The sequence below is a fragment of the Cyanistes caeruleus genome, chromosome 3 (genome assembly GCF_971803275.1).
Source record: "Cyanistes caeruleus chromosome 3, bCyaCae1.hap1.1, whole genome shotgun sequence".
Lineage (NCBI taxonomy): Eukaryota > Metazoa > Chordata > Aves > Passeriformes > Paridae > Cyanistes > Cyanistes caeruleus.
In genome coordinates this window covers 67817289-67829595 of record NC_141703.1, presented here as the reverse complement: position 1 = coordinate 67829595, position 12307 = coordinate 67817289, and the positions used below count along the sequence as shown (strand labels likewise).

General features: G+C 47.1%; 1 protein-coding gene across 1 annotated transcript; it reads left to right on the top strand.

Moving 5' to 3' along the window:
• Positions 1-203: 203 nt before the first annotated feature.
• On the top strand, positions 204-11027 carry ALOX5AP (arachidonate 5-lipoxygenase activating protein). The gene is made up of 6 exons (XM_023918688.2): positions 204-268; positions 2498-2746; positions 6934-7033; positions 8017-8087; positions 9426-9507; positions 10149-11027. Exons 2-6 carry the CDS (start codon positions 2677-2679, stop codon positions 10309-10311), a joined length of 486 nt encoding a protein of 161 aa, XP_023774456.1. The 5' UTR covers positions 204-268; positions 2498-2676; the 3' UTR covers positions 10312-11027.
• The last annotated feature ends 1280 nt before the right edge of the window (positions 11028-12307 follow it).

Here is a 12307-nt window from a genome sequence, read left to right as displayed (position 1 = left end):
TTTTTCCTCAAGCAGAGCCCTCAGAGTGATGCTGTACTTAAAACAAACAACAAAAAACCAACAAAACAAAACCCTGCAGTTCCTTTCTTAAGGCAGCAATACGAAAGAGGTTCTTGCTGGCAAAGCTTTTTTCTCCCTGCACACCAAGAAATCATTTTAACAAGCCCTGGAGTTGATGTCATGTTGGTTTTTTTTTTACAGCAGGGAGGAGTGTGAAACCCTGCTTTCCTCCACAGATACATGTGGGATGGCTTTGGAGCAAACCTGGGTAAGAGGAGGGAACAGGCTGGGTTTCCAGAAAAGCACTGCGGCTGTCAAGTGCCAAAATCCCAAAGCATTGCCAGAGGGCAGGGGGAAATCCAAAGGGGCAGAGCAGAAGAGCAAAGTGGGGATGAGTGTGTGGTGAGAGGCACTGAGCAGAAGCAAAGCAAAGACCTGGAAAGCAAAGAGGAGAACAAGAAGAAAGCAAAGGCTTCAACAGCTCATCTCTCACGATGTGGCCAGCACACAGGGCGAGGGATGGGAGCTTGGGTCGGCCTGCTGAAAAGCCTGCTGCCATAAACTGGTGTGTTGTGGGGTTTTTTGCATTATGGCAACTTCATACCTCAGCAGCCTGATTCCTACCCTCTTTTATACAAGAGTTCTGCTCAATAGAAGTCACCTCTGTGAAGCCTTTGATAGTGGGGAAGCGTGTGTGTCTTCTTGGCAAGTTGGAGCAGACTTACGTGCTTGTGCTGCCACTTGTAAATCAAAAGCAAGCTGCAGGCTGCCAGGTAGGTTTGCACCAGCACAGAACAGGTAGCAGAAGGAGAAGGCTCAGTGCCTGCTGCAGGAGGATAACTGGGAATCCTCCTACCACAGATGTCCTGAGGACCTGTGCTGTCCCCTTTTCCCTCTCCTGTCAGCAGCTCCCTCCTGCTTGCCCATGCCCATGCACAGCTCTTCTCTTTTCAGTCATAACACTGATCTCTGCTTAGACAATACTCTTCTTTCGACTTCCATAATTAATTAATTATAATAATAATTAATTATGCTAATTCCATAACAGCTTTTAGGTGATGGGTTTTTCCTTCCCAGAAGATTAGTAGATGCTTAGCATTAAATACCATCCCTAAATACCAGCTACAATCCTGTGCTCAATAGACAAACAAAACATAAGCATTGATGTTCAAACACTAGGAAAAGATCATATTCTGTTTAAAAAGAGAACTTCAGCCTGAATGAAAGCATTCTCAAAGAGCTGTTGTGTTTCTCTTTTTGTTCTTGAATTTGGCTTTTTTCTAACATAAATCTGGCAAAAGTAAAAAATCTGAAGAAAAAACCACAGGCCAAGTCTAAACCTTGATATTCTTTATGGCCTTGCTTCTCACACAGTCATATCTGTATGGACTGTAGGGAAGGCATCCCAGAAAGACAGCCTTTTCCTATTCTGATAACTATGTCACAGCTCAGTGTTAATCACCTACCTCTCAGCCAGTTCATCTCTGTGTATTTGTTTATCCCCAAAGTATATGAGAGTTTTCCACATGTAAGACTATGGATTATAAAGATTTGCATAATAGAGAGACTGGATAAAAACATTGTAAGTAAATGTATCCCCATTGAAAAGGATGGGTTTTGCAGGTTGGCTCCTGCTGGGAACTCCTACCTGGCTTTGTCCCACCCAGAATGAGGTCTGATTTGCCTGTGACAGAAACTGGTGAATGATCTCTCCCTGCCCTTATCTCAACCCCTTAGCCTTTTGTTGTATTTTTTCTTCCCTGTCCAGCTGAGGAGGGGAGAGTTAGAGTGGCTTGGGTGAGCACCTGATATTCAGCCAAGGTCAACCCATCACTTTGTCCAACACCAGAGCCTGTGCTTCTGTGCCAACTTCATCAAGGGGCTGGATCTGAGCTGTGAACATGCTGCAGCAATTGTGCTCAGCTATATTGGGCTTCAAGCACTAAAATCGGGGCACAACTGTGAAGTCTGAGCCTGTAAAACACTGAATGCTCGTAGCTGTCACTGTCTCCCAAGGAGTTACTCGCAGGGGGAAGGATGCAGGATCCATGCCTGGTAACAAAAGACATATTTCTGTGCTCACCAGCAATGCCCACAGCACTGATGTACTGCCCATTCCAATATGCCCGGGAGTTCAAGAGCTCTGGCTTGTGGCATGCAGGCCTGGGGTCTCCTCACTGGTGAGACTGATGGAGATGTGACCAGGAAGATCATCTGCATGAGAGCAACACCATTGCTGACATCTGTCAACATTATTTCTCCTCCCAGCTACTTGTGGAGTGGTCAGGCACTTGCTGGCAGTGCCATGGTAGCCTGGCTGGTTTCTTCCAGCCTTCTGCTGATCCACAGAGCCGGTCAAATGCTCAGACATGCTTTAGATATCCAGGTTTTTCTTGTGTGTAGGAAGGGCAATAGGTATCTTTCCACATTATGTATCCTCTTGGATCACCAACATGTAATTTTTTTTTTTCCCTGGGCTTCATCTGTACACAACAAGCAAGCCTGCCTGTGGTTATTGGTCTGACAGGCATGAGAGCAGAGGGTGCTGCCACTCTCCTGTGAAGACATAGGAAGTGTTTCATGATTCAAGATAAGACCTTCACTTCCTCGTTCTGTGCTTGTAGCACTGAGCTGCCACCGAGGCTGCACCGTCCACCCTGACAGCTCCCTCACAGAATGGACCAGGAGACCCTGGGAAGCATTGTCCTGCTTGCCATCGTCACCCTGATCAGCGTTGTCCAGAACGGTAAGACAAAAATAAACATTTATCTAAGGGATAGAAGGGAGCTGAGGAAAGTTCAGGATGACACATGCTGAGCTGATCTTTGGATAGATAATCTTTGGTTATAAGTGCATGCATGTTTAGGCATGGCTTTGCCTTTAGAAATGGCCTTCTAAGCAAGGAATTTTGTGTGACGCTGTGGCAGTATCCTGACTGTCACATGGCCTTACTCCCTGACATTCTAGAGTGAGTTTGTTGTGCATTTCAGCTAATACAAGGACTAATATGCTGGGATACCCTGTGGCTATATGCATTTTGATTTGATGACTTAAGGCCTCCTTTTCTGACCTAGGTCCCTGCTATGGTAAGCCAGGGCTGCTCTCAAGCTGGAGCCCTGCTGCCATGGGCAGGGATGGAATCCCGGCGGGGCTGCAATGGGTCAGACCTTTGCGTGGAGCTGGGTGAAAGGGATAGAATTGGAGGAGTCTGTGTAGGCTATTTGTGGGCAGGCACAGCTCTCCTGCTTTCCTGTATCTCCAGGTCCTGCAGTATAACAATGTACATTTCCTGAGATGGTGAAGTTTCCTTCTCTAGCTCTTATTCAGGCCTTGTGTAGTCGTCCCTTGTACAATCTTCAAGATTTTTTAAATAAAACAAGTATCTCTCCTGTGTAAATTTGATTTTAACTTCTTTGCCCTCTCTTACAATTACTTATTTTAGCAGGAAATTCTGCCCAGAATACAAAGAAAGTATTGAGTTTTGCCTCAGCTGCACTAAGTTTGCCCAGGTTCAAAGAGATTCAGCAGTGGGATGGGTGGGCTGGTGAAAATTCCAGAAATCTCTAGTGAAGGCTTGTTATTACAAATAGGAGATTCCCACTGAACACAAAGTCCTAGGAAATGGGCTATTCTGGGGCTGCTGCAGAGAGGGGGAAGTGCTGGGAGCCTAGCTGCCAAGGAGCAAAAACAAAAATGAAAAAAAAAAAAAAAAAGAGATGCAGGCTGGTTTCAACATAGTCACTAAATGCCACATCATTTCACACAATGCTATTCTCTGGTAAATGCACAGCGTGTGACATCACCAGAATATGGTACATTAAGACCAGAGCACATACCATAATTAAGAAAATGTGTCAAATATACATTTCTTGCTATGGAATCATATGACTTTATATACATGTTTTTTCCTCTTGCTTGCACATATCAGACTTCCATCCATGTGCTTTTAACTGTCTGTGAGATTATTGACCCAACTGCTACAAAGGGGAAGTAGGATGCTTGGCAGAGTCTGCCGAGCATGTGGCACAGACAGCCCTAAACCATGATTTCAAGCTTTACATCATCTGATTTCCTCTTCCCAAGCTTTCTTTCTAGAAAGACCAGACCTGATATGCAGTCTTGCAGTGACTGCAATTATGAAGGTAGTAGAAATGTTTGTCAAGGGGTATCAGGTGTACTGAACTCTTGTTGTGGCTCTCATTCAGCAAAGCACTTGGGCCTCTGCTTGACTGTCTCTAAGTGCATGAAGTCAGCACCACGTAAATTTGTGATTAAATGCTTCTCTGCTTAGGGTGCAGGACTAGCAAACAGCTTGAATGGTGTTACTCTTAAAGATGGAGGTGGGCTACGGTGCTGCCCCAGTCTGGTGTCCATTTACTGTCACCTTGCTCATGATGGAATCTGCACATCCTACGGAATGACTCATGTGGCCGCATACCACTGAGTGACGCATGCAGCCTAAAGTATTGTTCTTCACTGGAGAGATGTTGCAATCCAGCAGCTTTCAGGGAAAATAAGTTTCTCACCAGATCAGGACAGAGGAAGCAAAGTGGAGAGAAATAAGGGGCATGTTTGCAAGCACTGGCTATGTGGGATCATCAGCTCTCAGTGTCTGTTGGCATGGACTTGTGAAACAACCAGGCTTACACTGAACTCTTGCGCATTGCCTTGATCAGAGTGGGACCGCCACTGTTCAGGCTCTGGGCGGTCTGTGCAGCCTTGGATCCTCAGGGCATTATCTCCTGGAACAGCTGAGGTGAATTAAACCTCTCCAGCCCTGCTCTGCTCACTCCTCTCATGATGGCTTGTGAAAGCACCCTCTTGCCTCCTGGCATCATGGAGCCTCTCTGCAGCAGCAAGCTGTTATTTGGGAAGTGGCAGCACCTGCAGCAGTGGAGAGGGAGATAAATGGCTTACTTGGCTTTCTCAGAAGCTGTGGTATTTTTCTAGAGATTTCCTATGCATGATAAAAGAAAGGGAGGAGGTATACTACCAGTGACTTCATGTGGTCCCAGACCTGCAGGAAGTGGTTTCCCAATGCTGCAGCTCTGGACAAAAAAGTGCTGATACTTTTGTCCTCTTCAGTTAGGTCCTTGTCCTGGGGTGACTTTATGATGCTTGTATCCCCAATCACCTTGTTTACGTTACATATTAAGTTCTGGACCTTTAAGACTGGCTCTGAGAGCACAAGCAGGGAAAGAAGAAGCCGCAGTTTGTGTTGATAAAGAGCACTCACTATCCCCCATCCTGCTCCTGGACTGTGCTATCTGCAGCACAGACAGACAGCGGGACAGAGCTCTCCTTTGCTTTTAGTTAGCTTTTAGCTAGCTGAGGCAGAGAAGTTCCCCAGACTGTTCTTTTTTCCTTTTTCTTGGATCTGTTCAAACCTGCTCTGGACTGAAAAAAAACCCCAGCCAAACCCCTGCACAGGTGTGAGGGATCTCACACCTGTGGCCCACCAGGGCCTGGGCCTCAGCACTATCCAGTGATGGAGGGACTGATAAGAACCTGAGCGAGCCCAGCTACACCAAATTAAAAAGATTTTCCTGGATTTGCCATCTCATTGAGCAGCAAGAGGTTTTATTGTTCAATATTATTCAATTTCTGTTAAATATACAGTTTTTCCCACTTCTCCCCAAGGAAATCTTTCTCCCGAACCAGCTGGGGGAGAGGCCGCTTGAATTTGCTTTCTGGAGGTACCCCTTTCAGATGTTCTCTCACCAATTTACCCTAAACCAGGACAGTCCTCTTAGTCGCTGCAGGCAGGGTAACCTCTTGCCAAGGGCTGGGCCGGTGTGCAGGTGGAGGTGCTGAGAGCTCTGTGCCGCCGGATGGTGTCTGGTCCGGGTCCCCCAGCAGCCGGCCAGTGCCTGGGGCTGCGGGCAGTGGGAGGTGTGCAGCCTGCCCCAGGGTAGGGGTGCTGGCTTAAAGCACCGTGGGGTTTTCTGCAGAAGGGCTGTATGTACCCTGGGGGTCCCACAACACTGGGAACCGAAAAGCTCAGTAGCTTTTATTAAGGACAATGGAAGTACAAAAAACCTATTTACAGCATCAATGAAGGATGGGAAAAAGCGGCAACCCTTCAGATTGCAGGGATGAAATCCTGTAGCTTATCTAGTTAAATTTTTATTGTTATAATAATGTGTTTCCTGATGGACTATCTTTTATGTGGATATATTAGGTTAATATTCCAAGCCATAGAGTGATTTGGATGCACTTGAGATGGGGTGTACGACAACAGAAAGCTTGCAGCTTGTAGCCTGCCAGAGCTCTCTCTGGTGTATTTTGACATGTGATTGATGGCCTCTGGTTTAGTGTCATCAGATAAAACATGTTTGTCAAGAAGATGATATATTATCTTGAGGTGCTGCATTTTTGCAGCAGCTAACACTCTGACATAACTCTTTTGCCTAAAAGGAGGATACACACAGATCAGCCATTAAGAACAGGCTTTCTTTGGGCCTTTCTGGAAAAAGAACCAGCCCTGCAGCAGGATGTCCTTGGTTTGGCAAATGAGTTTCACTAAAAAAGAATAGACTCCCTTGTCTCCCTGCTCTGTTGGAGAGCAAGATTTGGGGTTGGCAGCTCTGACTGGAAAGCTCTTTTTCCACTGGGAGCTCAAAGGACCAGGTCAGGTCAGTGGTTCTGCAGCAAAGATACAGAGACTGACCAAAGTGCAATGTTGGGATGAAACAGGGATTGGAGGTGAGAGCCTGCTACCAGTCACCTCCAGATATGTGGGGGTGCACAGAAGGTTTGGTTAAACCTGGGTGGCAGAGCGAGCACACTGGCCGCATCCTGCACCCTCACACACCTGTGTCTTCTCCTGGCATCTGTCCAGCATGGATGCTCATGGGAATAGACCTGAGCCCACAAAGCCCAGTTTCTGCAGTATCTTCAGATGACATACTGAATACTCTGTTTGTTTAACAGCTTTTTTTGCTAACAAAGTGGAGCATGAAAGCAGACATTGCAATGGGAAGGGATTGCAGCGGCAGGGATCCTCCTCCTTCGACCGTGTCTACACTGCCAAGTGAGTAGACAAGAACTGAGGGGTTGGTGAGGGCAGAGTGGGGCTCATCATGCTCTGCATTAAAATTAAGTCTAAACCCTTTTGGGGGCCAGGGGTGGATTCCAAATTCCCTCAGATGAAGGCTTTGTACATAATCCCTAGCTGTGCTCAGTGCTCAGACATGAAGTTTTCGGATATAATTTGCTGGCTGAATCCAGCACCCTTTTGCCACCATGTGCTGCATCTATATAGGTCTTGCAGCCATCACAAATACTGTGTCCCTTCATCTGGGAACCAGTTCACTCTTCCCTGCTGGAAACGTGGCACAGGCACAGACAGAATCCCAAGGGCTCAAAAGGAAAGAGCCAGCAGAGATGTCAGCCCGCTGAGGAGCAGGGAGGTGTCAGAGCTTGCACAAATCCCTTGGTCTCTGGCACCTCCCTTGGCACAGCTCTCCACTTCTCCACTCCCTTTCCACATATAATCACTCTCAACTTCTTCACTTCTCCCCCTCAGAAAGCATTCACAGCTGAAGGAGGCAGCTGGAAACCATTTCTATTCCCCTGCAAAGACACATGTTAACTCTGTGAGACGCTCTTATTTGTGATGCAATTCTACATTTGTTGGTTTCATCCAATAACTTTATTAATATGACTCAATTTAAAGGACTTTAAGCCAATAAAGCTCACAGCATCTATCATGATCAAACAGGTTAGGGAGAAAGTGGCTTCCACAGGTGCCACATGGGCACAGGATGGTTTGTTTTTCTCGTCAGGCAGCACAAAGACATCCATTATCTGAGTGAAAAAACAGGGAAGCAGATGTGGGTGAGGAGCCCAGCCCTGGGCAGGTCAGGGACCTCCCATTGCTCTGGGATAGAAGTCTACTCTCAGAGGTACTAGTGCAGCCCAAATTCACCTGCCACCATTCTCTGCTGGTGAAACATACTGAGTATTTTTCTGTTTGCCTGTGCTCTGATTTCTCTCTAATAAATTCCATTCTAGCCAGAACTGTGGACATGCATACCCTACGTTTCTCGCTGTGCTTTGGTGTGCTGGCCTTCTCTGCAGCCAAGGTAATGCTCTTAAGTTTGGGATCTTTTTTTCCCCCCTTCAACCTGGTACCACATTCAGCAAAGGATGATGAGCTCTTCAGAAGTTACACTTTCAGGGCCCAACCCTCCTGCAGCAGTGGAACCTCCTTACCCTCCTGTCCTGGAGCTTAGCATGCTGCTTGAGTAGCAGCACACTCGTGGCATGGCTTGGCTTGGCTTGGTCAACAGATGTGTTCCCAGACTTGATCCAAGGTAGTCCAGGCCAGGGACATTTCCCATACATGGCATTATGGCACTTTGTTTTTGGGATAAGGGGTTGGTGGATTATTGGCACGTTGTTCAGTCTTGGGGCAGGAAATGGGCTCAATTTCTTAAACTGCCAGAACTGCCAGCTCTCCCCTGTGCTGAGGGCAACCCAGGACTACTGACCTGTATTTCTAATTGTGATCCCCTTCAATGCAATATGAGTTTGTCTAACATTAAGATTAGTGCTTACCTGGGGTACATGTCTATTTTTTCTGGGAAAAAATGGAGTTTCCTGACCAGGAGGAGGAGAACCAGTTTTGTCTGCAGTTGTGGGAAAAGCTAGAATTATGGGGGAAAGCTCCTTTTTATATGCTTAGAAGTTAGTATTGGACCATAGTGTAACCTCCACCTGCTCCTAGTGAAGTGCAGTTACCAACCAGAACAGCCTTCTCTGTCTGGTGAGGACAGTGCCTGAGTTGGAATTCTCTTTCCTGAGCCTGGTATGACCCACACTGGATTTCACAAAATCATAGAATGGTTTGGGTTGGAAAAGATCTCAAAGATCACCTTGTTCCAGCTCCCTTGCCAGGCACAGGGATACCTTCCACCAGACCAGGTTGCTTGAAGCCCCATCCAGCCTGGCCTAGAACACTTCCAGGGATGGGGCATCCACAGCTTCTCTGTGAAACCTGTGCCAGTGGCTCATCACTCCCACCGTGAAGAACTTCTTCCTTAAATATAATCTAAACCTGCTCTCTTTCAGGTTAAAGCCTTTTCACCATTGTCCTATGAGTTCATGTCCTTGTAAAAAGTCCCTCTCTAGCTTCTTTGTAGGCTCCCTTTAGGTACTGGAAAGATGGTGGTGAGTGTGTGCTCTGCAGTGGGCACAGGATCCTGAGGGCAGGATTACACCCACAAAGTCTTCAGAAAAGCTGGAGTGAGGGCAAGGCAAGGGCTGTTTCCAATACAGAAGTCTTCCCAGTTCCTATGCTTGTTCCATAATCCAGGACTGCAGATTCCCGTTTCCATTCCAGCCCAGGCAGCAGATGGGGACAGTGTGTACAGTGAGACCTGGGCTGGTGTTTTTAATGCCTTGTTTTATCCTTTACCCAGCTCCTGCTGCCTTTGCTGGCCTGATGTACTTGTTTGTGAGGCAGAAGTACTTTGTGGGCTACCTCGGGGAGAGGACTCAGAGGTAAGGACTTGCAGAGCCTCTTGACAAAGTCCAGAATGTGGTAGCAGCACAGCTGGATGCTGCCACTTCCACAGGCTCAGCTGCTGGCTTGTGGTGCTGCCTGCAAGAGCTGCTGGCGTTGGCTTGTGCAGGAAAGCCTCTCTCTTTTGGATGAATGGGTGTAGCTGAGGGAGATGATGGATGTGCAGCAGCACTGGGTTCAGGGGTCCTGCAGCTCGCGCTCACAGGACTCTGCAAACACAGGTTTGCATTTTTGTGCCACTATTTGAACAAGACTGTCCTTCCATATTAATATTTATATTTTATTTATATTAATAAAGCAAATTACACGCATGTGAAACAGAGCTATCCCACAGCCTGTAATGGATGAGAAAACATTCAAGTCCCTCTGAACAGACACTTTTGTAAGCAGCAGCCTACGCTGAGAACAGAACGCCAAAGCCAGATCCAAATGGATCCTGAAAATTACATTTAAGTCCTCTCAACTGCCTGGCAATGCAAGACAGAAGAGAAATTTCCCCCCTCTCTCTCAGCCCCTGGGGTCTTTCAGTTGGTCTCAACAGCGGAGTCCAAAGTCTGAGGGTTCTCGTGTGAGATGACGCACACTAACAAATTGCTTTCCCTCATTTCTGTTTCCTCAGCACTCCTGGTTACTTGTTTGGAAAACGCATCATTTTGTTCCTGTTCCTCATGTCTGTGGCTGGAATACTTAACTACTATCTCGTCTTCTTTTTCGGGAGTGACTTTGAAATACACATTAAGACGATAACCAGCGCGATCTCTCCGTTGCTGCTCATACCCTAACTCCCCACAGCCTCCAGGGGGTCAGCACGCTTCGTTTATTGATGCCCAGAAGCTGCTATAATTCAACTGTTTAAGAAATGAACCCATAACCCAGTGAGATTTCTGTAAATCTCATGCTTGACAAGCTCTGTAGTTTGATTTAGCCTTGCTTTTTTCTTCAGGAAAAAGATTTGTCATGAGCACTTTGCACGCCCAAGGAATGGTAACAACTTTCAGTTAATTCTTTAGAATTTTTTTCCTAAAGTGCATCTTGCAAGCTGATTGCATGACCGGAAGGAACATTGTATCCTCGCTTCATAACTGTATTGTACTTAGCTTTCGTCCCAAACCCCAGGATCCTCCAGGGTTGTTCCTGACTGGTGGCTCTCCCAGTCACCCTCAGAGGCAAGAACAGCCTTTCACCAGCATTCCACACGCTGCTGCCCACACAAAGGCATGGACCAGCCTCTTCACCTACCCTTTCCCTCTGACTTGTTGATGACCAAGCTCTTGCTGTTGCAGGAGAGTGGCAAATCGGCCCCTCTCTTGTCTTCCTTGACAAATATTCATGTGCGTAACACTCACCACATTGCTCTCATTTACAGTCCAGCCTCTTTGTTCTCCCAGAGCTGGGAAAAGGAGTGGTGTGTAAATGAGGAGCTGGTGTCTCACCAGTGGGGTTGGGTTGGGTTTGTTTTGATTTGCTTTGTTTAATAAAACAGTCTAAAGCAATGAAACGTGTCTGCTGCCATCTTCTTTGCCCGGTGCGTGATCCCATTGCTCCGTGGCTCAGCAGCTGGCCGGAGAGTGGAGCAAGGGCAGCAGCACAGGGCTCCTTGTGCCAGCTGCTGAGCGCCCCAAAAAGACCGAGCTTAACAACTCCCCCTCTCTGAGCACCTTCACTGTTCTGCTCCCAGCTCTGACAATGTCCATGCTGAGGAGAGCCTTGATTAGTGGTGCAGACCGAGGCAGGCAAACAGGCCTGCACAATCTTTTTAAGCATTGCTACCCTACAAGTGCTTAAGCTCCTAAGCCTGTCTGATTGCTGCATGCAGGATGGATAAAACTGTATTTTATGACTCCTTTGGGAGGGAATGAGACTCCTCGCTACGTGAGAAGAGGGTTTGCAGAGCTGTTCACAAAAGCAGGTGCAGAAAGTCATCTGCCTTTGTGCTACACCAAGGCTGGAGGGTTTTGGTGCTGTCTCACGGGGCAAAGATGCTTGTGCATGGCTGCTCTCTCTGCAGCAGGCAATTCACGTGTATCTTTTTCTTTCTTTTTTTTTTTTTTTTTTTCTTTTTTGTGTGTTCTACAGGAATCTTAGATGTGGAAGATTAGTAATAGACACATTTATTGCGTGATGATTGTAAATGTTCTCACTGGTTAGAATATGTAATTAAAAAAAATTAATCTAGCCTTCCAACCTATAGCTGCTGAGACACCTTATTCCCAGGCAGGGCACTCATCTTCCTTCCTTCTCATCCTTTTCATCACACACTCCAAATACTCCTCACACCATGCTTTTCTGCCGTAGCTCTCTTCACATCTCATGCCAGCTGCCTATCCTTGGTGGAGACCCACTACCCTTCTGCCCCATGTGTCAACCCATCAAGGGATGGCAGCACCCCAGGAGGAAAGGGGGTAACCCCAGTGGTCTGGAGCTACAGAGCTCTTCTGCATTACTGGGATCAGCAAAGGCTCATGCTGCCACCACCTTTAGCCAGCTCAGAGCAGGAAAAGCTTCACCAGCACCAGTCCCTGCTCTCCAGCCTGTTTGGTCTCCCTGAGGTCTGGGACTTGTTAATAGAAACCATCACTTGTGGGAGGTGGCTTTCCCAACTCTATGTGTCCACTTTGCAGGTCTCCTCAGATGGTTGAGTCTCCCCTGGGGCTTTTTTGTCCTCTGCATCAAGAAACAACTCACTTGAACTTTTACCTTCCCCTGTTAGCATGAAAAGTGGCTCTCCACCAGCCAGCTATAAAGGGAAGAGGATTCAAGTGTGTATTTTGGGTCAGA

Bases quoted from the DNA above. Each gene is read 5' to 3' on its own strand.
- ALOX5AP (XM_023918688.2), top strand. From the start codon at position 2,677: ATGGACCAGGAGACCCTGGGAAGCATTGTCCTGCTTGCCATCGTCACC. The intron at 8,088-9,425 runs GTAATGCTCTTA...TCCTTTACCCAG, and splicing joins TGGCCTTCTCTGCAGCCAAG to CTCCTGCTGCCTTTGCTGGC. The intron at 9,508-10,148 runs GTAAGGACTTGC...CTGTTTCCTCAG, and splicing joins CTCGGGGAGAGGACTCAGAG to CACTCCTGGTTACTTGTTTG.